The 27076-nt window shown below is 46.2% G+C and overlaps 1 protein-coding gene and 1 long non-coding RNA gene across 4 annotated transcripts in view; one reads left to right on the forward strand and one right to left on the reverse strand.

Annotated features, from left to right (window-relative positions):
* Positions 1-7517: 7517 nt before the first annotated feature.
* The window catches only part of ZMAT3 (zinc finger matrin-type 3), a 39558-nt gene continuing 19999 nt past the window's right edge, over positions 7518-27076 (forward strand). The window contains exons 1-6 of one of the 3 annotated variants that reach the window (XM_074962905.1): positions 7518-7727; positions 16258-16574; positions 18417-18536; positions 20413-20579; positions 20705-20805; positions 25403-25574. In XM_074962905.1, coding sequence (XP_074819006.1) covers positions 16314-16574; positions 18417-18536; positions 20413-20579; positions 20705-20805; positions 25403-25574 — 821 coding nt within the window. In that variant the 5' untranslated portion in view covers positions 7518-7727; positions 16258-16313. Of the gene's footprint in view, positions 7728-16240; positions 16575-18416; positions 18537-20412; positions 20580-20704; positions 20806-25402; positions 26530-27076 lie in introns of those variants that run through there. The other 2 variants (XM_074962903.1, XM_074962904.1) reach the window with 2 other exon arrangements.
* Positions 16287-27076, reverse strand: part of LOC141993368 (uncharacterized) — a 70452-nt gene continuing 59662 nt past the window's right edge. The window contains exons 3-4 of the long non-coding RNA XR_012640827.1: positions 21385-21485; positions 16287-16538 (exon numbers count right to left, since the gene is read on the reverse strand). This is a non-coding gene — a long non-coding RNA (uncharacterized LOC141993368). The remainder of the gene's footprint in view (positions 16539-21384; positions 21486-27076) is intronic.

The raw sequence follows: 27076 nt of genomic DNA on the forward strand, positions 1-27076 counted from the left end.
AGGAGAGCTGGGAGCCAGGGCAGGAGACTGTGTTGTTCCCTTGTGGCATTTTCTGCAGGCAACTTGGTGCGTCTTGCATTGCTTCAGCAGCTTGAAGGGCAGGCTGCAGAGGGCACAGCTGAAGGCGACCGCTTGCTGTGGCATCTCTTCAGGTGCCTGGTGACGCCACCGAGGCGGTGGAAGCTTCGGGGCGGAGAGCAGATGGGGCAGATGAGCACGTCTGCAGCAAGGGGGTACGGCAGGTAGATGGTGTCCTCATTACCTTGCAGTGGGGGAGTTCCAGCAGCATCAACGGTATCGCTGGCTGGTTCATCCTGGTGTGGGCGGGTGGGCTCGAGAGGTCCGGGTGGGCGGGCATCCGGCAAGCTCCTGGGATCCCTCTGGGTGGTTTCTGAGGCTGGGCAGGCATCCGGCGAGGTGCTGGTGACCCTCTGGGTGGTCTCTGGAGAGATGCTGGTCCCGTCTATGGAGATTCCTCTCTTGATGGTGTGTAGAGCAGCGAGACCACCACCAGCGTCAGGGACCTGGGCAGCTGCAGGGGTGGGAGGCTGTCCCTCAGAGCATCTTGCAGCTGTAGAGTTGGGGGGCTCTCCATTGGCAGCTGGTGTTGCTGGAGAGTGGGGGGCTCTCCGTCGGCAGCTGCTGTAAGGCAGGGGGGCCGTCCCTCGGCGGCTGGTGCTGCTGGGGAGCGGGAGGGGATGTTCCTTCTGGTTGTGATGTCCCGACAGGCCGGCCTCAGGATGCAGGATCTTCCTGGAACAGTATCTCGGAGGGGTCCTTCAAGCAGCCACCGTTCTTCCCCTTCGTGCTGCTGGTCTGCAATGTCCTGGAGGCACCTAGCAGCAGAGTTTGGGTGTGTGCGCACGGGCCAATGGGAGCCAGCGCTCTGGGCGGAGGCAACATGCAGAGCTGCCTGGCCACACCTCCGCCTAGCAGCTGAGCGAGGGGGATGTCGCCAGTTCCGTGGAGCACCCCAGGTAAGCACCGCCCAGAGCCCGCCTCACCCCATTCTGTGCCCCAACTCCCCTGCCCCCTCCCACACCCAAATTCTGCTGCTGCCCCTGAGCTGCCCCTTAGCCAGGTGCGCCGGCTGCTGCAGAAATCATGGAGCTCACTGAAAGTCACGAAATCTGTGACCTCTGGGACCAACTCTCAGCCTTAATGATGATTTACACAGAATACCGTTGTTTTGTTTTATACAGCATGCTATCCCAGTGAAGTCAAACAATCATTCAGTTACTGAAGTCACACGGTATGTTTTAATTCATGACAGACTTTGGCCCATGATGTAATTAGGATCCCCAGTCCACCACTGTCAGAGCTTCAATAGTGGCTGTAGCATGCACAGAATTCAATTGTTTTTACAACCTCAGAATAGGTTAGACCACACAGTGGTAAAAAATACCCTGAGTCTTGTCAACAGTGTAATCTCCCTGGTTGCTACCACCAATGGTGAATCATGAAAGAAACACTGCATAGCTAAGGTTGATATCTCATTCGGGGCTTTCAAGCTAAATATGTTACAGAAAAAAAATGGTTCTCAGTGCTGTGATTCTGTAGGTAGCCACTGCGTGAGAAGTTCTTCCTGTCCACTTGGTGGTGGATGCACTTATGGATTCCCACTGAAGGAGCCTGTACTCCAAGGTTTCCTCCCCTGGACAGGGCTCAGTTTTCTTCTTGATGTAAATCAAGAGGAACTCCACTGAAGTCAGTGGAGTTGACAGATGTATGGCCAGTGTAAATGACAGTAGAATCATTCCCCACATTAAAATGACCATTCACCTCAATAGAAAGCAGAGTCAGGGTAAGTAAGGAGTGGAAGGATACCTACTAAAATTGATCCACTAGTTGCTACTCGGGCCTGCAAATCCTCCTTGCCCACAGAGGACAACATTTCTTTGAGGCACTATTTATAAGAACATTTATGAAGAATTAATAAAGACTTTTGAATTTTCTGCCTGATGAATGACTGTTGCTATTTCCTGCCTCTGCCCAAGCAGAGTCTTGCTCAAGTGAGTCATAGAATCATAGGAAGGTCAATTACTTATTGTTATTATTTTTCACTTTTGTATCACTTTTGAGAATCCAGATATTGTATTATTGGATTCCCTCCAAGACCGTTTCCATTCGGCTTCTCCACAATACCTTGTCCAGTTATGGAAGAACACTTCACCCAATTCTCTGGGATCCAAAAAACTCAGTGTGACTCCAGATTTCATCACTCAGCTTCCTTTATTTGGCATACAGCAAAGCTACGCTGAATTGATCAGACTCAAGCACAGGGCGTGAGCATAGGATGTACCACACATCCAAAGTTACACAGAAACCCTCTCCCTTCATATTCTCATTACATTTACTATACATTACATCACACATTTTTGGATTGGCTCGGACACTTTGCAGGAACCAATCCTTGTGCAGCATGCTCTGTCCATGGTCGACATTTTCCTCCCTAGTATATGGTTTCCTGGGAGTTCTCCTTATCTTAGCTGACTCAGACACGGTCTTTTTCAACCTCCTGCAGAAGGTGCACCATCACCCACAGTGCCATCTAGTGGTCAGACGGGGTAGGCAAGACACTATCCCATTATAACAGGGGTGGCCAACCTGTGGCTCCGGAGCCACATGCAGCTCTTCAGACATTAATATACAGCTCCTTGTATAGGCACCGACTCCGGGGCTGGAGCTACAGGTGCCAACTTTCCAGTGTGCTGGGGGCTGCTCACTGCTCAACCCCTGGCTCTGCCACAGGCTCTGCCCCCACTCCACCCCTTCCAGCACCCTCCCCTGAGCCTGCCGTGCCCTCGCTCCTCCCCAGAGCCTCCTGCACACCACAAAACGGCTGATCGGGAGGTGTGGGGAGGGAGGGGGAGGCACTGATCGGTGGGGCTGCTGGTGAGGGGGAGGCGCTGGGAGCTGATGGGGGGCTACTGACGTATTACTCTGCCTCTTTGGCAATGTACATTGGTAAATTCTGGCTCCATCTCACGATCAGGTTGGCCACCCCTGCATTAGAAATTCAGTCCTGCCCTTTCGTGTCCCCCACCCAAAGGTTCTCTAGTCCTCCTCTCCTGCACAGGTGTAGCAGGGGCTGGGTCTTTGAGTAGTCAAGGCTTATTTCAACAGGCCTCTTGACTTAGGTGAAGGCTCTTGGTGTTGCACTGTTTTCTGGGAGCGGATAGGGGAGCCCAGGCCCACTCTCTCCACTGAGCTCTGGTTCAGGACCCCACAGTGGGTGGCTACACTTAGAACCTTGGGGTGCTAAGTCACCACCCTCCCTGGGCCACTTCCTACCTCTATCTCTTTCAATTGCATAGAGTAAGCCACTTCTCTCAAGTCTCTGACCTGCAATGCTCAGTCACTTAGAATCATAGGGCAAGGAGGAACTGCAAGGGTCATCTCATGTAACCTCTGCCAAGATGCAGGATTTGTTGTGTCTTTTCTCTCTTTTGTAGGTTCTTCACTAGTCTGTGTAGTGAGACCTCAGGCAAGGAGCTCCTGGGCAGTACTTTCCCCTCAGAGTTCAGAGCAGCCATCTGCTCCATTTGAATACCCGCCTTCGAATGAGTTGCTCTGTTCCTCCTTTAAAGCCCTGCCTCCAACTTGTGCCAGCCCTGCAGGTGTGGCTGGGTGGGACGCCTGGGCGCAGAGCTGCTCTTTACTCCTTTCTCTCCAGCATAAAATTTGTAAACCCCATCACACCTCCCTAATTCTATCTTCCAAGAAATGAGGCATCCCACCAGGTGTTAATTTCTCATGTCAGGCCAGGCCTCAGCTACGCTAGGCACAGTTCATCAAACATTGAAGGAGGTGATCCCTGCCCTGACAGGTGTCTAATTCAACATTATTGTCAAAATTATTATTTTGTCACACGTCTCACAATATTTGGAGTTCTTCTTACAGCTCTAGCTGCTGGAATCCAGCAATTTCATGAGAATCTCAACTTTAATTTTAAAAATAGAATGTTTCTAGCCCTAATGGTTGCCAAGAAAACTTGAAAATATGAAGCGAGTGCACCCTGAATGCCAAGAAACCAGCAGACAAAGAATCCAAATCGTATTAGTTAAAAAACCCTCATCTTTTAAAGTCAATCTCATGACTTTTGAATGCCTGGGGTTGGCAATACTGTCAACAAGATACAACAAGTGAGGGACATAAACTGACAAGAGTAGGATGAAGCTGACAGAAAAATATCACATGGTAATGCATAAGGTATGTAAGTTTACATCTTGATGAGTCACTTCTTTTTGTTGTTGTTGATACCTTTCCTCCTCTTCACAGGCAAGCTAGCAGAAGCAAGGTTTTAAATGAGGTTTGAATAGTGGTGATAGAGATAACTTCCATCAAAGAATTTTTTTCCTCTCCTTGGTAAAGGTCCTTCCTCAGTGCTCATTAGTTAGGTGTTTTATAAACACTGTGATCAGTGTGCTACAAGATGAATTCCATCAAGAATCTCTACAATTGCCAAATGAGTTCCAGCCACGGTTACATGGATAGCATAAATTCTAACCTCCCTCCTGCCCCCAAATGAATACTTCTTTTCCATTGCCTCGAGGACCTCAGAAATGAGAGGAAATCTATTCCCCTATTCACAATAAAAATCCATTGGAGCTGTGGGTCCTGTCCTCAGACAGAAATCTTTGCTTTGTCATAGCCAAAGGCTCTGAGGGAAATTAGGCCATCTTGGCTCTGAAGTGGTTTGGGTATGGTGGATAAGTGTATTTCTACACTGACAAAATATTCATAATTTCTATTGTTGGAAAAAAGGAGGAACAACTGTAAAACAGATGCAATTACCAGTTCATCATCACAACTGAGGATCTAAATGAACAGGTAAGTAAAAAGAATCAGTGTCAATTTAGAATAAGAGTTAGTAAAGAAAGAGAAGCTGAGTGTAATGTTTTGATAATAAATAAGAATAAGAATATTTTTGGCAAGCACATCCAAAAAACAGAGTGTAAAGTGATCAGCTACTGGAGTTGGAGAGAAATTTTCCCTTATGGCATAGTATTGCACAATTAGGTGTACTATAGGTATTTTATGCCTTCCTCTGAAGCAATGTAGCATTAGAGACAGCTGAGTGCACTAGATGGACTATTGGCCTGTTTCGGTATGTTCCTATAATTAACAGGAATTAAAAAAAAAACTGTTCAATGACTGATAATTTAATTTTGCTTTTAGCTATCTGAAGCTCTGATAGAAGAAAAGATAAGATAAAAAGGAAGACATCTGTTAGATAGATAAGCCAATATCTAACTAGGCAAATAATCCAAAGAAAAACAGAAGACTAATCAAGAGAAACTGAGATGTGAGTTGGAGAACTGCGAGGACAAGGGCAGTAGAAGACATGGTAGGAAAAGTTACTGGGAAGTTTTTCTATGTAAGGAAACAAGAAGCTGATAAGGGATAATGGCAAGGGCAATGATTGAATAGGTGCATATGTACTCTGTGAACTAAGAATAGATTAGTTTTAACAAGGGTTGTACAAGAAACAATATGGGAACAGATCCTCAACTGGTGTAAATCAAAACAGCTCTGTTAACTTTAGTGGAGTTCTGCCAGGTTACACTAACTGAGGTTCTGGACCTATGGCATCTTATAAATACATGGAAGAGAACAATAAACTCACTCCCCAGTCTCTAGAGAAAAGACATGGTGAATTATCAGCAAGGTAAAGAAGAAGACACCAGGGAAGATGACATTGTGGGTTACTTTACAAAGAATATGGGCAGGAACCAAGAGAACTAGCAGAGGGCAAAATAGCATATATTAAATAGATAAAAATATTCCAGAAAACTGGCATAACACTTCCCCCACATGGATCCCTCATAATCTGATTTTCTACACAGTTTTGTAAAAGGTGCAAAAGAGATCAGATAATTAATGCTTTTTCAGTATGTTGCTTAGAATCTACAAAACTCTCTTTTATGGTACTGAACAATTATCTTCTTGTAAACTCCAGCTTCCATCTACTTCTGACTGGCTAAGAATTGCACACATGCTATAATTGCACCACACCCTGACTCACTGGTTTGTCTCATTCACCTGATATATCTTGCTTTTTTTAGCTTGTAAGCTCTTTGGGACAGGAACAGTCATTTACCATATGTTTATACAGTACATGGCACAATTATTAATAATGATCTTATTGTCATAATGCCTAGGAGCCCCAGTCATGAACCATTGTGCTAGGCGCTGTACAGACAGAGAACGAAAAGAGAGTCTCTGCCTCAAAAAGCGTACAACCTAAGAAAAGAGATAGGAGCCCGACCAGGTCAGCCTATAGGTGCTTCTGCAATAGAATTAGGTAAGTTCATGGAGGACAGATCTATCAGTGACTATTACCGAAGATGGTCAGGGATGCAACCCCATGTGCTGAGTGTCCCTAAACCTCTGGATGACAGTGGATGGATTAGGTGATAAATTGCCCTGTTCTGTTCACTCCCTCTGAGGCATCTGACACTGGCCCTTGCTGGAAGACAGGATACTGGGCTAGCTGGACCATTGGTCTGACCCAGGATGGCTGTCTGTATGTTCTTAAAAATGTTAAATAATAATAACTGCAGCCTGGACGAGAATAAGAATGCTTTGAATCCTCCATTTGCAGAGGAGAAGTGAACACCTGGAAAATCAACACATATTTTCTTCTTTTGGTTTTAAAAATTGTATTTTACTTGGAAAAAAAAAAAGAGGAGTACACAATAAAATGAATCCTATAAAATGACATGAATTAAACAAGGCTGTAGGGCACAATGTAACCCCTCGTATGATATGTGCACCCCAATCCATACCATCTTCCCTGATTGTGACTGTGGAGAAGGCTTTAAAATGTCATGAGAACCATGTCTGTGTTTTCTTCCGCAGGTATCCTGAAGCAATAGCTCTGAGAGAGGCAAACGGCCCAGTCCAGCTCAATGGGTTGTGGACTCTGAAACCGGAAAGTGGCATTTAAAATAGCTATATATATATATATATATATATATATATTTGCTATTTCACCGTTGGTCATTTTGGCAGAAACCTCCAGCTCAAGGCTCTTAACCCACCTCCCTCCTCTCCAGCTCCTCCTTCTCTCCATCCCTGAACTAACGACTCCTCCCCTCCCTGTCCTCTCCCCCACATTAGTGACTCCCCACTCGTACCCTCCCTTTCATCCCCGCCCCTTGGTGATGGCTCCTCTCACTCATGATTTCCCCAGCCCCTCCTCTCTCTAGTTACTCGCCTCCTACGAATTCCATTCAAATCCGTAGTACTTTCCTGGCATGGCAAGCTGTGCAAATCCCGGCAAAGGGCAAGGAAGCGATCCCTTAGCGTCTGTCACCGATCTGCCTTCCGTGGGCTTTCCAGTGAGCCTGGGCGTTTAGCGGCAGCATCGCTTTGAACACAGTATCAGCAGCAATATTTGCTCCTCTCCAGAGCTCCGAGGCTCATGCGCCCTGGCAGAGATACTAGAGGCAGGTTTCCCGAGTCTCCTCCCCTATTCCTCCCCCCTGATCTGCAGTCACTTCCTGCAGCTGTTTCCCTCTGTGTCCGGTTGTTCTGACTTTTCTGACTGCCGGCCCCTCAGCTCTAGTGGGGAGCAACCCGACTTAAGTTGTCATGAAAAAGGAAGAAAGGAGGAGGTGAAGATCTCAGCTGGGGATGTGCAGGGCTGGCCAGCTCTAGGTACAGGGGATTGCCTGCAGATTGCTTCTCTGAGTCCCTCCTCCCAGAACCTGGGGATTCTAGTAAGTGCATTATACTTGGGTGTATGCATTTATTAGAGTAGTCAGGACATTGGCAATAATAGGGAGGTAAATCTCACCACAAGCAGTGTTATGTATATGTTCCACTTGTTCATTTGTGGGATTTTCCATGTTTGTTTTGCATGTGGGTATTTAGGTTGCATGTATGTTATTGCATCAGTTTTTGGATGCTATGTTTTGCGTGTATGTTTCCCAAATTGCATCTTGAATTCTCTCTTGAATTGCAACCATTTCAAGATAACAACAGATGCATCCGATTTTAATTAGAATGTAAGTCATGGGGATTGTAAAGCTTCCAATTTTGCATAAATACATTTGCTAGAATGTCAGTTTTTACATCATGATGTATAGTCCCATAATGATGTATTAGGTAACAAAATGTTTCCTTGCCCTTTGTGTTACTTGTTTTGCATCTGTAGAAGTCTAGAGTCAGTGACCACTGTCATGAAAGTTGTTTCCATTCTAATGCCCTGTGTTCAGTCACTTAGTACTGTATGAAGCCTTCATCTTTCAGGCTGAAATTTGTCAGGCTTGATCTCTGACCAACGGTGAATGTATTGGGAAAGTTTCAGTAAAAACAAGTACATTCATTCTGGAGTATGAGAAGCCTGGAGAAAAAAAATACACTTTCTCATTTAAAAAATAAATAAATAAATAGTGACTGTTTGATTAACTCCATCACTGAAACAGATGGAAACAGTCAGGAAAACTTGGCACAGAAATTTGATTTGACTGAGTTCTGAGCTTTTAAAAAATTGCACTCAGCCTTTGTAGAGTGCATTTCATAAGGAATTTTCCCACTATATTCATAAAATCTGCCGCTAAGGAAGGCTGTATTGTGTGTATGTGCTTGACGAACTTAACTGTGCTGTGAAAAGCTTTTGGGCCTAGATCGTGCCTGACTTTCTCTCGGGGTTGCAGAGGGTAGTGAACATATAGAACCTTCCTCCCCTCTTGTATGGCACACACAAAGGCCAGGTACAATTGTGATCTCTGTGTTCAGGGAAGTGAAGAATCAGCTCCTTCCATACTCTCCCAGGGGCACACAGCACTCCAAAGGGGTAGGAAGTAGGTGGACTTACCTGGTTGAATCCCTCTGCATTGTCCTGTGGAACACACAGGAGGAAGTATGCTGAAACCCATAATGATGTGTAGCAGTGGGCATGACAGTGAGATCCAGGAGGCATCATGTCTTCCGGTGGCAGAATGCCTCCTGGAACTCACCCTGGGGAACTGCAGCTCCAGTTGTGTCTTAAAGGCACAACTGAGCCTTTACTGAAGTTGGGCAGAGAATAATGCAGGGATCATTCGTCATCTCGTAAGCTAAAAATGGCATGGCTTCTAAAGGGAGAGGGAATCTCTCCTGCTAACTTCCTACAGTGTGGAGATGTAGTACATTGTGGACCTAGTAAGGTGGATGGGGTGTTACAGTGGGGCCTAGACAAGTAGTTCTAGATATGGATCTTCTTTTTCTTACATATTTCTCTAAACCAACCAACTAAAAACATCCTAGCACTGCGCCTTTAAAGAAAAATCAACATTCCTGTCAAAAGTCAGGAAATGGTAATGTTAAAAATGCATATGTAACCTTAATTCTGCCCCGTAATCCACTTGATCCACTGCAAACCCTTAATCCACTGCAAAAAGTCTTTAATTACATACCATTTCTCAAATAAGGTCATGTCATAATTTTTTCCCCTACATGTTGTAGTGCTGTGAATGAACTGTACTGTGTATGATAGTCAGAGTTCATGAAACTAATAGCAGACACTTCTTATACAGGATACAGCAGATTGGGCCTGGTTCTCATTTACTCCAAAGCTACTTTAGACTGTGCTTGCTTTGTAAAGTAGGCTTAAAGTGAGAGTAAACTATATTTACATATAATTTAAGGCCACTTTCCATTGCTGGAACAGTGTAAACTGCTTTTACCGCAAATGAAAATCACTTCATTATGTATAATAGAGTAATAATACAAATTTGCTGGCATGTCTAGGTCACCTAAATGTGTAGCTAAATTAATTTTATAGGTCCAAGTTATGTAACCCATGATCACAAATGAATAACTCTTTGTTCCACCAGTCATTCCATTGAAATTAATGGGACTACCTGCAGAGTACAATACTACTCAGTGTGAGTAAGGGGGGCTGACTCTGTCTCAGAGTTAACAGTTATGCCCTGAGCTGAACCCATGGTAAACTATACTGGTGGTTAGAAACAATATTATATAGTACATAGTTGTTGACTCAATGATTAAGATACTTATAGAGAGAGAAGAGAATTTATTTATAAAAAGTGAAAGAGCATTATCCCATGGACTGTTATCCCAATGGGACAACTCACATGCTTAAAGTGAAGCACAGGCTTAAGTTCTTTGCTGGATCAGAACCAGAGTGTGCAACACTTCGCAGGACTGTACCTTAAAACAGTAAAGATTGTTCTCATCACTGAGTTAATGAACAGAGTAAGTATAAACAAATTTTAAAAATGAGAAGAAATGGCACATGTACATGCGATTGATTACTCGTGTGAATGACAGCTTAATACTGTGAATAAAGGGGTCACAATCTGCTCCTAAGACTGTACAGAAAAATTGTATAGTATTGAGAAACACGATGAAAGCATGTCATTAAAGATTGTGCTGTAAAAGGATACAAGCCAAAGGGCAATGTTAAGGCTGCGAGAGCAATCTTAACTATGTCATTTCATGGCTTTGAGTGCTTACTGTTCTCTTAATATACTTTTAGATGCAATTATATTAAAATCCAGACACTGTGCTGAGAAGGGAAGAAATGTTAATGAATCTTCAGCTCTGTGAGCTTTGAGCAATCTTTATTCCTGGAGAAAAAGCATTCCTGAGCAGAGGCTTCGAAGCATGATGCATTTATGGTTTTCACTAGCTTCCAGTGATATGATTTCCTTTCATTTCCTAAAGTCATTGCTGTTACAGACATTTAATAAAAAGAAAAAAGAAAAGGAGGACTTGTGGCACCTTAGAGACTAACCAGTTTATTTGAGCATGAGCTTTCGTGAGCTACAGCTCACTTCATCGGATGCATAGCATATCGTGGAAACTGCAGAAGACATTATATACACACAGAGACCATGAAACAAAACTTCCTCCCACCCCACTGTCCTGCTGCTAACAGCTTATCTAAAGTGATCATCAAGTGATCATCAAGGAAGGCCATTTCCAGCACAAATCAAGGTTTTCTCACTCTTCCCTCCCCACCCCACCCCCACACACAGACACACATACAAACTCACTCTCCTGCTGGTAATAGCCCATCCAGGAGAGTGAGTTTGTATGTGTGTCTGTGTGTGTGTGGGGGGGGAAAGAGTGAGAAAACCTTGATTTGTGCTGGAAATGGCCTTCCTTGATGATCACTTGATGATCACTTTAGATAAGCTGTTAGCAGCAGGACAGTGGGGTGGGAGGAAGTTTTGTTTCATGGTCTCTGTGTGTATATAATGTCTTCTGCAGTTTCCACGATATGCTATGCATCCGATGAAGTGAGCTGTAGCTCACGAAAGCTCATGCTCAAATAAACTGGTTAGTCTCTAAGGTGCCACAAGTCCTCCTTTTCTTTTTTCTTTTTACGAATACAGACTAACACGGCTGTTACTCTGAAACCAGACATTTAATATGATCTGATGTTGTTCTAAGGCATTGCTCTAGACGTGTACTGACATTGTTTTACCAATCACATTGTAACTTTATAATCTGATTATTATTGGCTTGCAGTGTCAATATGATAATATAAAAATATTGGTCAGTTTCTTTCAAATGCTCTATTGAGTGGAAGTGAAAGGACTCTCTGGGAGAAATGCTGGCCTAATTAAAATCAATGAAAGTTTTGCCTTTGACTTTAATGGATTTCACCTTCTGGGTTTTACCCTGAAGGTCAAAGAGAACACCCACTGATGGTAGACTACATCTTTATGTTGGGTAGTTCAATCATCACCTTATCTATGTCAGTGCAGACGCCATGCCAGTGCTACAGATTCATGGCCTTGGAGGCTATTGAATTCTGTGGCTTTTCTGAGACCTTCATATTGGTGCTGGGTCATGACTCCCTTTCCCGTGACTCCCTTTCCCCTTGCTGTAGCATCACCGTTTGCTAAATATGGAGACCACGGTTATGTAATGGTTATTTAATGGTGAGCATATGTTGGCAATAAGGTCACTGGGATAATTACCTGGTGTCTGATCTTTTTCTGTTAAAGGATTTTATGCAGGCATATAGAATCACTGACAGTGAGGCTAGGAGATGTTACTTGTCCTCAGGCTTAGACCTTCTGTGATGCACATTCCAGCTGAACTCTTTTGGATAGTGTGCAATCAGATTACTTCAGATGGCCTTGTTCAATTAGCAGTTCCTTCAACTGATTATAATGGTGAGCGAGTTTCCTTTTTACACAGATGAGACAATGTGGTTCTGGTCTCTGTATCTTTTGACTGGTAAAGCCATGGGTTCCCAATAGACTCTCTCACCTGATCTCTGGTTTCCTTGTCCTCTGGAATCCCCTGTGGCATACTGCCTGCAGTTTTGACTTCTGTCCATCTTGACAATGATGTGACTTTGCCACCATCATTGAGAGATGTCATGAATGCCTCACTTAACAAGAGAAAGATGTTAATTATCCTTAGACAGGCAGATGTCCACCCCCCTCCTTAAGAAGCCGTCTCTTGACACTGAAGTGCTTGCCAGCTGTCAAATCCCCCCCTTTCAGGGAACAAGATTGAGAAGGCTGTGGCTATTCCAGTCCAGGAGCACTTGGACATTAGTGGCATCCTGGATAGTTCCCATTTTACGACTGGCATTTTTTGGATTTGAGATCACACTTGTCAGGCTCACGAATGACCTCCCAGTGGTTTTAAATCAGGATCAGCATGTCATTTTGGTCATGGTGGATTTCTTAACATCTTTTGATATGAATGACAATGGTTGCTGCTTTGACAGCTAAGGAACATAGCTAGTGTGCCCGGAGTTGCTCTGCAGTCTTACCTAGAAGAAAGGAGTCAGTCCATGGTGATAATATGGGATTTGAAATGCTGTGTCCTTCAAAGGTCCCTTCATCACCCATGTTGTTCCATGTATATACTGAGCTCTTTTAGCCAGATAATTCCTTACTATGGGATGTAGGCACAGCTGTACATCTGTTGCCCTGTGGACAGCACAGTTCAAGTCTCTGGCCTGGAGGGATGTTTGAACTATCTTCTCTGGACACATTAAAGCTCCTGTGTTCCCAGGATTGGTTATGAAGTCTTGCTGCTGGATAGAGTTAGTTACTACAAGAAGGCTCATTCTAGTTGAGAGGGTGTGATTAGAAGCAGTGAGTCAGTCATGCCCTCTCTAGGAAGTCCCACCCCCACCTCCATGTGTTCCATGTGATAGGAACTTTTTTTGCACTTGCACTGCACAGTTTGCACAGGTGATGGACAGGAGATTTATTTCAGGGTAACCTCACAACAGCAAACCCTGCCTTTGTGTCTCATATGCTCAGCTGATGAAATTCCCTCTCGTGAGGGCTAACAGCAGAGCTGCTCCACTGTTTGCCACTTGTTCGGAATCCAGCATCCCTTTTCTCACTGGTCTAACAGTCACGTTCACGTTCTGTCCACTCGGCATTCTTTGCTCTGGCTGCCCGTGCAGTGGCACACTAATTGTTAGCTGGTACTGTTGGTTTTTAAAGGCTGCAAGAAAGTAGGCTCCCTGACTATATTTGAAACGTCTTCCTTGAACTTCATCTTGAAGCAGATCTCTGATATGACATGACTATCCTTTTAGGAACCCCACCAACATACTTAGAATAAGGAATTAGTGTCTTTGTCGTGCTGGGCCCTAGGGTGTGGAATTCACTTCACCATATAACGCAGCAGTCCATCTCTCAGCCCACCATTAAACACCTCCCCTCCTTCGGTGTCTTTTAGAACAACCACTTCCCTCTAATTGCAACTTTTCCATCTATTCCCTTCTTTCCTCTTTAGCTTCTGCATTGAACATCCTCAAATTTGTTTCAGTTGTTAATTTTAGTGAGGTTCTTTGGGGGGTTTTTGGATTGCATTTGAATTAATATTTAGAAATTGATTTTAGTAGGGAGCACAGCACCTTGATAAGGGAGGTGCATTGCAGAAATAGAACATTCTAAAGGCTTTATTGTCCACCCATTTCCAAAGGCATGTATATGTGTGCTTCATTTTTTGTGGGTTTTTCCCCCCTTTAGACCCTAGAAATACTCAGAAAACTTTAAAGCAATATTGTTCGCTGGAACTTGAGCTTCGGTTCTGCAGCTGGTCCTGTACAGGCCCAGGGATTTGCTCACAAGGAGCCAATTGCAGAACTGGGGTCCGTGTGTGCAAAGACAACAACACAAACATTTTCAAAAGTGCCTAAGTGGCTTAGGTGCCTAAGACCCATTTTCAAAAGTGACTGAGGTGTCCAAGTACCTAAGGCCCATTCACGTAGGTTCTCACAGGCCAGAATTTGAAAGGTATTTAGGCACCTAAAGATGTAGATAAGTGCCTCATGAGACTTTCAGAAGTGCCTAAGTAGGTTAGATGCCAACCTCATATTGATTTCAATGGGAGTTAGGTGTCTAATCTGTTTAGGTGCTTTTGGAAATCCCAGTAGGCACCTATGTGCATCTTTAGGTGCCTAAATACCTTTGAAATCTGGCCCTCAGGCCAGGATCCTCAAAGGCATAAATACTTCTGAGGATTTGGGCCTAAGAACCACAGTCACTTTTGAAAATGGGTCTTAGGCACCTAAGATACTTCTGAAAATGTTACCTGCAATCTAAATTAAGGATTGCCTATTTAGAAAAGTAAAGGTAGGTCCCTGTATTTAAATCACTTTTGCTTAAAGATAGTACAAATCTGGCATCCCGGAACGCAATTTTAGCTTGAAGTGATTTGAAATGGCCAAGATATCAAATCCTGTTTATTGGTAAGTGGGGTTATGATGAGAAGCTAACATAATCTTAACGAAAGTGGCTCTGTCTTGATTCACACTAATACTTCCACTTTGCATTAACCTAGCAATGTTCATCCCAGGGTTTCAACACAATTTGCAAACATCAATTAATTAAGCCTCTCAAAGCTTCTTGTTGGAAATTTAAGGGGGTTCCTAAGAACTTGAACTGATTGAGAAATGAACTGAATAAGTGCTAATATGAGATAATCTTCCAAACCTAAGAAAATATGAAGTAGTTTTTAATATTGCATTGTACTTAGTAAAATCTGCCAGAAGAAGAGACAGATATCCAAATGCTTTCAATAGCAAATGCCTCAGGAAAATGGTAGGTATTAAATTGAATGAAGTTGTAACAAATGAGGAGATTTGTCAAAGTTCAACGACTTTTTAACTCCAAAGTTATCCAGAGAAGACAATGTAAATATCTGGGATGTATTAAGAATGTAACCAGAGCATCTGCCATGGCAGGCGTACCATTGGGCAATTGGAGGAACACGCAAGAGAGGCGGAGTAAAAGAATCCCTCCATTGAACATGAGAGAGGGACGACTATGGGACTTAACACAGAGGACATGCAAAGAGCAGCCCAGGACAGACAGGGATGGCAGGGTCTTATTCATGCTCTAAGCGATGTTTGATAGTGTGAAAAGGATTCAGATACTCAGTAAGTGAAGGCATGGAGAAATTGCTCAAGGTCATGCCACAAGACAGTTGCGGAGTGTGGAATGGAACCCAGAGGAAATGACTCCTGATACTGTTGTCTACTGGTTAGAACAAGGTGTCTCCCTCAGTGTTTTTATTTACTGGAAAAAAGTCAATTTTGACATATTTTCCTGAAGTTGATATATATGAAGGCTTTGTATGGGGTTTACTATTCAGAACATACACAACTACTTCCAAATGATTGACAAGGTACCAAGCAACAACACATATTGCAGTATTAGTTTATTTCTTAGATTGTGAACTTGTTGGCACAGAGCCCACCCCTTCTTGGGTTTGGGAAAGGGCCTAAGGCCCCAATACTGCACGTGTTTACCCTTGGAAGCAGTGCTTCAATGGGCCTCTGCATGAGTTCAGCAGTGAGTCACTGCACAAACAAATGTAGGCTCAGGGCCTGCCATGGTAGCACAAATATGGCAGAATGATATTTTCTTGCATCTGGAAGCTTATGCCTGGTGAGTTCTCATTTTGTTTGTTGTTCAGATATTATAAGTTCTTAGTAGTCCACTTAAATTTCCAGGAGGATGTCATTGCCTTTATTAATAGCTAAACCCAGATTTTAATCTGTGTCGTCTTGCCTAAAAAAATATCTGAGGCTGGATTAACAGGCTGACTGCAGCAGCTTTGCCCTGCTCCAGTGAAGCAGAAGCTATAAACTCATCTTAACCTGCTCGTTAAACTGGGTTTATGGCTGCTTTGCATTGTTGGAGGGACACAGAGCAGCTGGAGTGAAAGTGGCAAAGTTGGCCCCAGTCTTGGACATTCACACTGTGAAAAGGATGCTGTTTATTTGAGCCTGTCTTTTTTCTGCTTCAGAGCTGAAGAAGAGTCTTCCTCCTTCAACAGTAACATGCCAGCAGTCCTCCCAGCCAATGATTCTTTTGCAGCAGGCAGGACTTCCTCATCCTCGTCCTGAGAAGCCTTCATCTCCTCCTATGTCAGTGGCCACAAGGCCAAGAGCCAACTCGCCACTGTCCCCACAGAAACCTTTTGGACTGGGGCCTTCCTTGCAGCACTCACAAGAAGAGGAGCTGGCAAAGGATCCTGTGCTGGAGGAACTATGTAAGCCTCTGTGTTGTAAACTTTGCAATGTCACTCTGAATTCAGCACAGCAAGCCCAGGCGCATTACCAGGTAAGGAGAAGCAAAAGAAGAAAGATGTTCAGATTAGTTGTTCCTGTGAGGTGCCTACCACTCTTTCAATATGAGATGTAGGGCAAGCCTTATGAATTGTGGGGCCCCAACCTGCCATAAGTGACGGAGTCATGTGCCAGGAGCTTCCTCTCCTTCTGGTCCCACTGCCAGAGGCAGGTGGGGCATGCGGGCAGATGAAGCCCCTCTTTTTGCTCCCATGCCTGCAGGGGGGTTACTGAGGCTACACAGGGTTTAAGAGTGGGGCCCTAATGAGTTGCTTGTCCTCTTTTTGCTTTAGGCTGGAGCTCATCACAATTTTTTCATCAAAACTTTTTTCCATCATGAAAAATGTTGCCCTTTCAACCAAAATAATGGAAAATGTATTTGTCAAAGTTTTTCATTCCTCCCCCGTCACAGGAGAATGAGAAAGCAAAACCCCGTGCGCTTTGGGCCTTAGTGGAAGTGGGGAATCTGTGGAATAAAGGGCGAAAGGCAGCAGGAATCTAACCAGATTCCCCAGTTCAACTGAGGCCAACAGAAAGTTCCGATTTTCCTTCCAGTTCTAATTTAAAAATATATTTTAAAAATGTTGATTACCCATCTTTTCTCCCAGCTTTGCTGCTTTTATCAGTGGATGCCAGTTTAGCAGGTTTATGTCCCCCGGGAGACTGATTGAGCAGGCTCTGTTGAGACTGGGGAGTATGCTCTTTGTAACTCAGACAGCAGAGGGTGCTTTAAGAATGAAGTCACTGCCTTGCTCTTCACACCAAACACCATGCATATGGTTCACTTGAACTGGTCTTGTCTCTGAGTGGGGCTTCATTATACAAATGGGGGTGTAGTATATGACAGACACCATTGGATTAGCCAGCTTCTCTACCCCTATGTACATTTCTTTTGATATGATTCATGATATGGGTCCCCAGAGATCATCTCTCACTTTGTGCTTCTGCCTGGTAAGAACACCATCATATTGGACCCTCAACTTCTGACAACTTCTAGATATGATCATTTGGGGTGGGTGGTCTAAGAGTCTTCAATTCACTCCCCCTTCCCAAGTCCAACAGAGTGCCAGTTTGCTGACCTTCTGGGTATGTTGCAATAATTTTCACTTCGGTTTTTCTAGAGGAGTGTACTGAACAGGAAGGGCTTTAATGAGTTGGGGAGACCTGAGTGTCTTTCTATATTATTGGGATGGATTTTCAAAGCAGCTTCTAATTTTTGCAGGCAGAATTTTGTAGGTTCATCCCTTAGGTTTGCTGGCTGGCCTGGAAAGCATGTCCCATGCTATCTCCCTGGAGCCTCTCTTTTCCCTGGTCTGCTTCAGGAGTCTCCTTCCCAGCTACCTTCTGCCTTCAGGGATGGTCCGAAGGTGCAGGTCCCTCTGTGTTTTCTTTCCCAGAGAGGAAACACCCAACTACCTCTCTCCTAGGTCTCCTCTCCCTATTGCCTTGCAGCCTTTCTTTACAGAAGCCACCCAGGTTGGTTCTTCAGAGCTGGGTCTAATCCTCAATTACCTGTCTTCACGTCAGGTGCAACAGAATGGGCTAATTGGGCTCCCGTTCACCCTTTCACTGCTAGTGTCGGGAGGTACATACCTCATCCTGAGACCCAGCCCTGCCAGGTACTGAGCATCTCATGAGGAATCTCAAGCACTCTAATCTCCCATTGCAATCAATGGGAGTTGAGATTGCTCAGCCCCTCTCAGGATCAGAGCCTGTATCTGAGCTGCTGATGTCATGACTACGTTTACATTTCAGCCTCTTAGCTGAGTCCTCTAGCTGTTATATACAGGTGGCACTCTACCACCTGGACAGTGATTAATTCGAGTTCTGTTTCCAGGGTAAAAATCATAGTAAGAAGCTTCGGAATTACTATGCTGCAAATAGTTGCCCAGCTCCTGCCAGAATGAGCAATTCAGTGGAGCCTGCCGTGCCTCAGATTGTCTCCCATCCAGCTCAGGTAAGGCCTGGAGAGATGAGCGAGGCTGTGCTGCTTACATGTGCAGTACCCCCTATGACAAGGATAACTAGGTCTCATGCTTTGGGGTGGGATTGCTGCAGGGGTCAGAGGAATCTTCCCCACTATGTCCAGCATGGTGCAATTGGACTGGTGTGTGCCTTTACATTCTTCTGAAACATCAGGTATTGACCGCTCCTGGATACAGGGGACTTGACTCACTGAGCCACTGATCTAATCCTGTATGGCAAATCCTATGATACCTGTCTGAATCAGATGCTGTGCTGATTATGGCTGTTTAAAGCCATGGAAAACACTCATCGTCATGTCCTTCCTTTGTGTGTGTGTGTGGAATATCCTCCCCTTGCCTAGCCATCTCCTGTGCATCGAAGTGAGGCTGCACCTCGGTGCCTATGTAGAAAAGGTGCTTAGATACTAGCACCAACAGCACTGGGCCATCATTTCCCTCCCTAAATAGCTACTTTTGTGGCACTCATTCTCCAATCGCAGCATGAGTAAATGGCCCCCTCTGGGATCCAGATTAATGCTGTCCCATGAACTGCCCAATGGCAGGGACATGTAGAGCAAGAGTGTATGCCCCATTAGCTCAAGGGGTAAATCAAATGTTCTCCACACCTGACACTTGCATGTCATTGCGTGTTGGTCAGCAGGGATCAAAGCTGGGGCCTTCAGCACCAAAAGCACGGGCCTCTACCACTTAAACTAAAGGAGAATGAACCCCTTAGCTGTGAGTAAGTAGCAGGTTGTTATATGGTTGCTGGGGCCAGCCACTGAGGCTGGGGGAGACCTGTTGACATGCAAAAAGAACCTAATCCAAAGCTTACTGAAGTGAATGGGAGTCTTTCCATTAGCTTCAGTTGGCATTAGAGCAGACCCTGCCCCAAGCCCTTGCATGTTACAAGTGTACTTTGCTGCTTCCCAACAGCTGGGGTGGCTGCTCTGCCTTGTTTGAGGAACTAATTCTCAGAAAAAAAGAAAGCCAAGTTTGAGCCAGCTGTGTAGAAGATGTTCATATTGTACGATGCAAGCCAGAATTCTAGGGTTTTTTTGGGAGGAGGGTCTAGTTAGCAGCATATGAAGTATCAAAACGAGGGCCAAAGAAACTGCACCTTAGAAAGTGTAGCACTGGCAAGGTCAATGAGTAAATCATTGTTATCCACACTATTTAGGAAATACTGTTTCCTTGGTGATGTACAAAACACCAAAAAGATTCAGTTACTGCCCCAATCAGCTTACATTCTAAGTAGACATTCCCATAATGCACTGGGAAATCCTGAGGACTGAGCTTACTCGGGACTGGATCATTCCTCTAAAATTTGCATATGGAACTCCCGCTGTCCATAGGCAAGGTGTGAGGAGGGGTCAGTTGTTTCTCTGCAACCCGTGGAAGGTTCTTTGCTGGGCTGGAGATCCAGTTAGGGGGCAGGTAGTCTGGACGCAGACCTCCCTCAGTGCTGTGGAATCTCCTTTCAGGGGGCTCCCAGGGGCAGAGGTAGGCAGAGGAGTCAAGCCTGTGAGGAAGCTGGAAGTGGGAGCAGGAGGCGCCAGAGCCAGTGCAGAGGTACAGGGCCTCTGCACAGATAGTTTTAATCTCCATTTGATTCTCAGAGATCTGTGTGGATTTAGGGGATGTGCAGGTTCAGGGGGCCAAACTCCCAGCTGGAGCCAAGGAGAGGCAAAACCTCCTCCCACAAGGGAAAGAATTTGGGGAACACTGTGCAGAGAACCTGAAGTTCTAATCCCCAATCTTCCACCAGCTTGCTGAGAGGGGTCAACTTCATTGAGCCTGGCTCAGTTATTTCAAAGAATGAAGTCTCCTATGTTTGCATATGAAACTTTCCCTCCCTTTTGCTGATAGATGGGTGCCTCTAAACCAGGAGGCCGAGTGATCATGGCCACAGAGAATGATTACTGCAAGCTTTGTGATGCCTCATTTAGTTCCCCGGCTGTGGCCCAGGCTCACTACCAAGGAAAGAATCATGCCAAGAGGCTACGCCTGGCAGAAGCACAGAGCAACTCATTCCCGTAGGTATTGTTCAACCTTTACATTAAGGCTGGCCTGAACGTGTGCAGCCATGACTCCAGCAATCTCTATTAATGTATCTCAGAGAGCTTTAAAACAGAGCTGTATGTATTTATTTAACCTTCAGGGATACATCAGAACTGGGCAAACGGAGGGCACGGAAAGAAGGGAACGACTATAAGATGATGCAGAATAGAAGAAATGTGTATGCGGTTCAAAACAGCACAGGTACTTGAATGCTTGTGTCACCACTTACATGCTCCATAGGTCGCACAGTGACTATTTCTTAATGGGTTCAATTCTCTTCCGTGTCCAAGCTCTGCTTGACACAGAAGGGTGCATTAGGGAGCTCTTGTTCTGTGGGCTGGTCTGCACTGGTTCTGACTCTAGCGTGAGGGACTGTAACAGGGTGGCCACCTCCAGGGTGGCATGGGGTGGCTCTGCAGTAGGCCTGCCTCATTTTGCCGCTTTCTCACAGCTCTTCAAAACTCTACAGCCTCATTTGGCTGCTGCAGTGGCTTGCTGCTATGACTTGGCCCTCCAGCTAAGCCCTTAACAAAAGTATAACTCTCCAGGGAAACAGAGTTCCACATCCATGTTAAAGCCAAACAAAACAGAGCCTTTTCCCCAGTCTCAAACTAGGCCCAACCCCGTCTTCCTAAGGGGCTTCTCTTCTGTCCTCTAATTCTTCTGCTCACCCTCTGGGCTCAGCTTTCAGCCCCTCCCAGGTTCCTTTCCATCACTCCTCTGGGTTCCTTTGGGTTGCTCCCTGGTCTTTCCCAAGCAGGCACTCCTTGGCCTTCCTACCTGGAGTCATCCACAGGTCTCTGCCAGCCTTGTGCTCTCCTCTGGCTCCTCACAGCCTTCCTGCAGCATCAGCCGCTACCACTTCCCCTTTCTTCCCAAACCTAGGGTTAGATAAGACAGAGGCCTGATTGGATCACATGAACTTCATTTTCACCATCTGGGGAGGCAAAGCTACTTGTGAAACCGGGGTCCAAGGAGAGGCTGACCTGGGCCCTGCCCAGGGATTGGCTGCTGCAGCCTGCCCGAGGATTTAGTCACAGCAGACTCTGTTAGAGGGGCGAGTCAGGGCACCTGTTGAACATCTGCGCCAGCCCACATCTAAAGGACCCTCCCCCAGCCTAAAGGGAGTAGCCACTGAGCCCAGGACTCAGGTAAATTCAGGGGACAATGAATGAAAAGCAGGGATGGGAGTGAGGGGTAAAAGCAGGGAGCCAGAGAGGGACACTCAGCAGAGAATCCCGGACAGTGCCCACTGCTCCTCAAAGGTGTCCAGGGAGCCAGTGGACGCGGCCCAGAGCAATTGTGCCCAGATACGTGACTGGAGGGAGGAGCGAAAATAGGCCCCACAGTCACAGAGCGCCTCCCATCCAGCATCCTTCTCCTAGCATGATGGATGGCCACCTTGGCCAGCGCCAGGAGGAGGCTGACGAGGAGGTCTCGCCACTTCTTGGGGCCACAGATGGGGTGAGTGTAGATCAGGAGGTGCGAGAAAAAGTGCAGCCAGAACCGAAGGAGAAGGTTCTGGAGTAGCCGGAAAAGGGGCTGCAACCTGGTGCACTCGATGTAAATGTGTACCAGGGTCTATCTGACACCGCAAAAATGGCACGTGTCAGGAAGGGGAGTGGGTGAACCATGCCAGGAGTTGCCAGCTCATATCCCTGGTAGGCCGGAGTCCAGGGTAGAATATAGACTGGCCGACCGGGGCTCCTCACCCTCCACAGGTGGTAGAAGGTCTTGCCACTTGGCATCGGGGTGGGACATGAGGGTGAGGAAGTGAAGGGTATGGAATATGAACACGTCCAGCTGCTTCCTAGGCTTGATACAGAAACAAACCAACTGCAGGTCACGTAGCTGGCTTGGGTGGTGTGGAGGGGGGGCTTGCAGGGCAGGGGCCTGATGGCGAGGTCTGGAGGATCAGAGGGGAGGGGCGGGCAGGGAGCACCCTCCACCAGGGCCTGCTCAAGGAAGGCCTGAGAGACAGGCGATAAGGCTACCCTCACCTCCTGGTGTACACACCGGGGGACACAAGGGGTGGAGAGCCCCCTACATCAACCAAGTGCCAGGGGATCCACCCCGTCCTCCCAGTCGTAATCCAGGAGGTCTTCACTGAGCTGGGGGTTGTGGTCAGTGATGGCATCTGAGTGAGCAGCCCGACCCTGGCTGTGTGTTTACCTCACAGGGGGTATTTGAAGACAGTCAGTGGGTCTATGATTATGCAGTCCCCCTGGCCAAAGCCTCTGTCTAGAAGTGATACAGCAAGCTGCGATACCACACCCATATTGCTGCAACCTCAGAGGTTGTGCAGGTTGCACGGGTGCTCCATGCCCAAGTTGGGAGCATTCCATTCCCCACTCCCTTGTCCCCGTACAGTCTGTTTACCTGAGCTTTGTGTAGATGCTGAGTGAGCCCCTCAGTAAAGGAAGCTTTGCAAAGAAAGAAGCTATTTGTGGTGCCAGGGCTTTGTCTGGCTCTCGCTGACTCCACCCATCTGTCCGTCTTGATCCTCTCAGCAGTTAAAGTTACTTCAGTTTGTCAGCCTCTTTGGTTGGTTGGTTTCTCATCTTGTAACTTAATTTCCCATCTGCCTTTCTCTATTGCTGCTTTAAGTGGTGACTATTTCCTGGTGTTTTCTTGGCAAGGGGCCTGAGCTTTTGACTCCGACTGTACCACATCAACCCATGCTCGCATTCTTGCTGGCCAGAATGATAAAGCAGGTTTGCCACCTTCCAAGGCCATCTGTTCCCAGAATCAGTGTCTCTGGTGTTTCAGACTCTGAGTTTGCCACCCTTTGAACAAACCCAATATAGGAAAGACAGATTCTGTTCTCTTATTTTGGCTGTGGGGAGGGGGAGAAAAGCACTTTGATTTACTGCAAAACCCTTTAAAAAGAACTTTGGTCTAGGAATAAGCAGAGAAAAGCGCATGGGGGAAATTCACCCCTGAGTGACACTCACTTTGCTCTTGTGCCCAGCCCTGTGTCCAGACAATTCCTCCAGTTCAGAGGAGCCTCTGGCCCGTGCAAGGCTAGCTCTGCCAGTGATGCGTTGCCTCAGCAGAAGCCGGGAGCATTCTAGGGCAGGACAGAGTGATGTGGAGGAGTGGTGGGTTGGAACATGATGGGGGAGTGTGTTGAAGGTTGACAGACTGGAGGAGGGAAGAGGTGGATCGGGAGCAGAAGGAGATGTGGCTAGGGTGGAGCTCAGGGCTGATGATTCCCCACTACTGCCAGTCCCATTGGTTATGTCTGCACTGCAGCTAGGAGTGAGCCTCCCAGCCCAGGTAGACAGCCTCAAGCTAGTGGGGCTTGAGCTAGCGCACTAAATGTAGCAATGTGGATGTTGTGGCTCAGACTGGAGCTGAGCTCAAGCCCACCCAACCCGCTGGGTTTGAGAGCCCAGCTCCAGCATGAGCCACAGCGTCCACTCTGCTTTTTTTAGTACACTAGCTTAAGCACCACTAGTGCGAGTCTGTCTGTCCACGCTGGGAGGCTTGCTCCTTGCTGCAGTATAGACAAACTCAGCGGGCTATAGCAGCAGAAAAAAGGAGTCCTGTGGCTGCTCCAGCTTGCACCTTGGCCCTGAGTAGCAGCAGAAGAGGAGAGGTGAAGTTAGTACCCTCTCTATTCCTGTGCTGGCACTAGCACTAATGTAGGAATGAATCTGGCCTGATTCTGGTCTCATTTGCTGCAATTTTATATCTGTGTAACTCCACAGAGCACACCAGAGGTATTCCTGATTTGCAGCTTCCCGTCCAAGAGAGAGAAAAATCAGCCCTTAATTCTATACCATTTAATTTGAAGTATATTTATTAGTGTCTGGATCAGCGGTTTTATTTTTTCTTTGCAAGTCTTGTAATGAGCGCTTGTTAGCTCAGACAGCCCTCTGATGAGTATTAGTTTAATTCTGTGTTTTCAGCATGGTGTTAGTTAATATAACGGTTCTTCTAAAATTACATTAAATATGATCTTATCGTAATTATTTTTAATTAAGCGAGCAGTAAACTTACTCTGATCAGAAAGCTGATTCTAATTCTGAAATAGGGGGAGCAGTGATACAGGGTCAAATTTTCAAAAACGCCTAACTCCCATTTTCAAAAGTGACTTAGGCACTTAGGAGCCTAAAGCCTGGTGTACAATACAGCTTTAGGCAACTTACATCGACCTAACTCTGTAAGCGTGTACAGTAAAATGTAGCTCCCGTCGATGTAACGCGTCCACCACACCGACTTAATAACTCCATCTCCACAAGAGGCGTAGCACTTAAGTCAATGTAGTTAGGGCAACACAGTGTCAGTGTAGATGCTGCATTGCTTACATGGACTGTTGCTGCCTTTTAGAAACTGTCCCACAATGCCCCACATTGGCAGTTAAATCAGAGCAAGTGCTTCTGGTGAGGACGCGTACCACCGACACAAGGAGCATAGTGTGGACATGCAAAATTGATTCAATTACTGCGGTGCCTGTACGTCGACATAACTTAGGGCAAGTCTGCAGTACAAAATAAAGTTGACCTAAGTCCCATTGACTTTAGTGAGAGTTAAGCATCAAAGCCAGTTAGGTGCCTTTGAAAATTCTAGTAGGTGCCTATCTGTATCTGTAGGTGCCTAAATACCTTTGTAAATCTAGGCCTAAGTCACTTTTGTGCTTAAGTCACTTTTGAAAGTAGGATTTAGGCTTCCAAGTCACTTAGGTGCTTTTGAACATTTTACTCGTAGTCCTTAGTAATTGTGAAGTGAGGCTTGAAACATTGCAGGGCTCCTCTTGCTTACAGATAAATGGACTCCTTTATTTTCTCTGCAGGTCCCTACTTCAATCCACGCTCCCGCCAGCGAATTCCTCGTGATCTCGCTATGTGTGTCACCCCAAGTGGCCAGTACTACTGTTCCATGTGCAATGCTGGGGCTAGCGAAGAGATGGAGTTCCGACAACATTTAGAAAGCAAACAGCACAAAAGCAAGGTGTCTGAACAGAGGTATAGAAATGAGATGGAGAATCTTGGCTATGTACAATGACACGCTATCCCTTGGTAGTAGTTTGCAGATAGAACAGCTTGTCTTGCCTGCTGTTTGCCACATGCCCTGCTTTGTGCTCCATTTGATAGGAGTATGCTCTCTAGCTATACATGTAATACCTGCAAACTTAATGGTATGGTTAGGGGTTTTTTATATCACTGTTGGCAGGAATATGCTCTGCAGGACGTGAAGTGGTTTTAATGTTTGTTTGCTCATTATCTAAAGCTCTTCATTGCATTTTGGGGGAGCCCTGTCCTCCCCCATGCCCTGTTGCATGAGTGTGCAAGGCCCAAGAAGCACTGGGACTACCACGGTTCTGCCATGCAGGCAGGGTATGTGGAGACGCATCACCCTTTTTGGCGTGTCCTAGAGCTGTGCTCCGCAGCATCACTCCGCAGCAGGGGGACTTTATGGGCAGGCTAGAGGAGAGGAGGGAACAGAGCCAGCAGATGTGTGAATGGCATTGTTGGCCACGCATCCCTGCTAGCAGAAGCATAAGAGGCTATAGCCTCAAATACACCTTACAGTAGGTGCCTCCTGCATTCCTGTCGGTACGGCACAGAGGCCGTGCACATACCCTGTGGGAGGATCCTATCTCACTCACCCTCATCTAGGCCACCCACCAGTGTTTGGACTTCAAGTGGCTGGTGAGGATTTCAACCTAACATCTGCAATAGGAGAGTAGCTGATCTGCCACATCAGCAGATATTCTCCTTTGTCAAGGAGGATAGATTCTGGTCTGCTCTTGGCAATGGATTTTTACCACACTGGAGCCACTAGGCATCTTTATGCAGCATGGGAGCAGGGCCTGTGCAGGGCCCAGAGAGCAAAGAAGCTAATATAATCTGATTGGGGCTCTGTACTGAGCCTTGGCCTTCCAAAGGACAGCATGGATGGTGCAATGAGGATGGGCTGGGGAGGAATCGTGGGTCCTAACACCCTATCAGATTGGTGCTGGGGGGGGGTCAGGTGCTGTTCTCCAGCCTGTAGTAGTAACTGTAAAGGGGGTGGGTCTGTGATGTAGTATAATTCCCTGGAAATTGGGGATTATTGGATTTCAACTGCCGCAACCTCCACTCCATTCACCTGCATTAAGCCTGACAGACATTATATGTGCAAAGTGAAATTCACCTTTGGAGAAGAGCTGCCCGTGTTGGGCATATTTCCTCTCTTCCCTTTACTCTAAGTCTCAGACTGGGCTTTCCTTTATCTTTCTTCCCTCTGAACAGCAGCGTTTTACAGTCTTTTGTTTTAGGGAAGGGATAATGAGCGGGAGTGTAATCTCCAGGTTGGGCTGATTGTCATGTTCTCCCCTGTTTTATCTCGAGGCTGGGCTGCTGTACTATCTCTTGTGCAATCTCCGGGCTGGGCTGCTGTGTTCTTCCCAGTGCTATCTCTGGGTGAGGCAGCCGTGCTCTCCCTGTGTGATGTTAGGGCTGGAGGGCCGGGCTGGCACCCATTA

This window comes from Natator depressus, chromosome 9, assembly GCF_965152275.1.
Source record: "Natator depressus isolate rNatDep1 chromosome 9, rNatDep2.hap1, whole genome shotgun sequence".
NCBI lineage: Eukaryota > Metazoa > Chordata > Testudines > Cheloniidae > Natator > Natator depressus.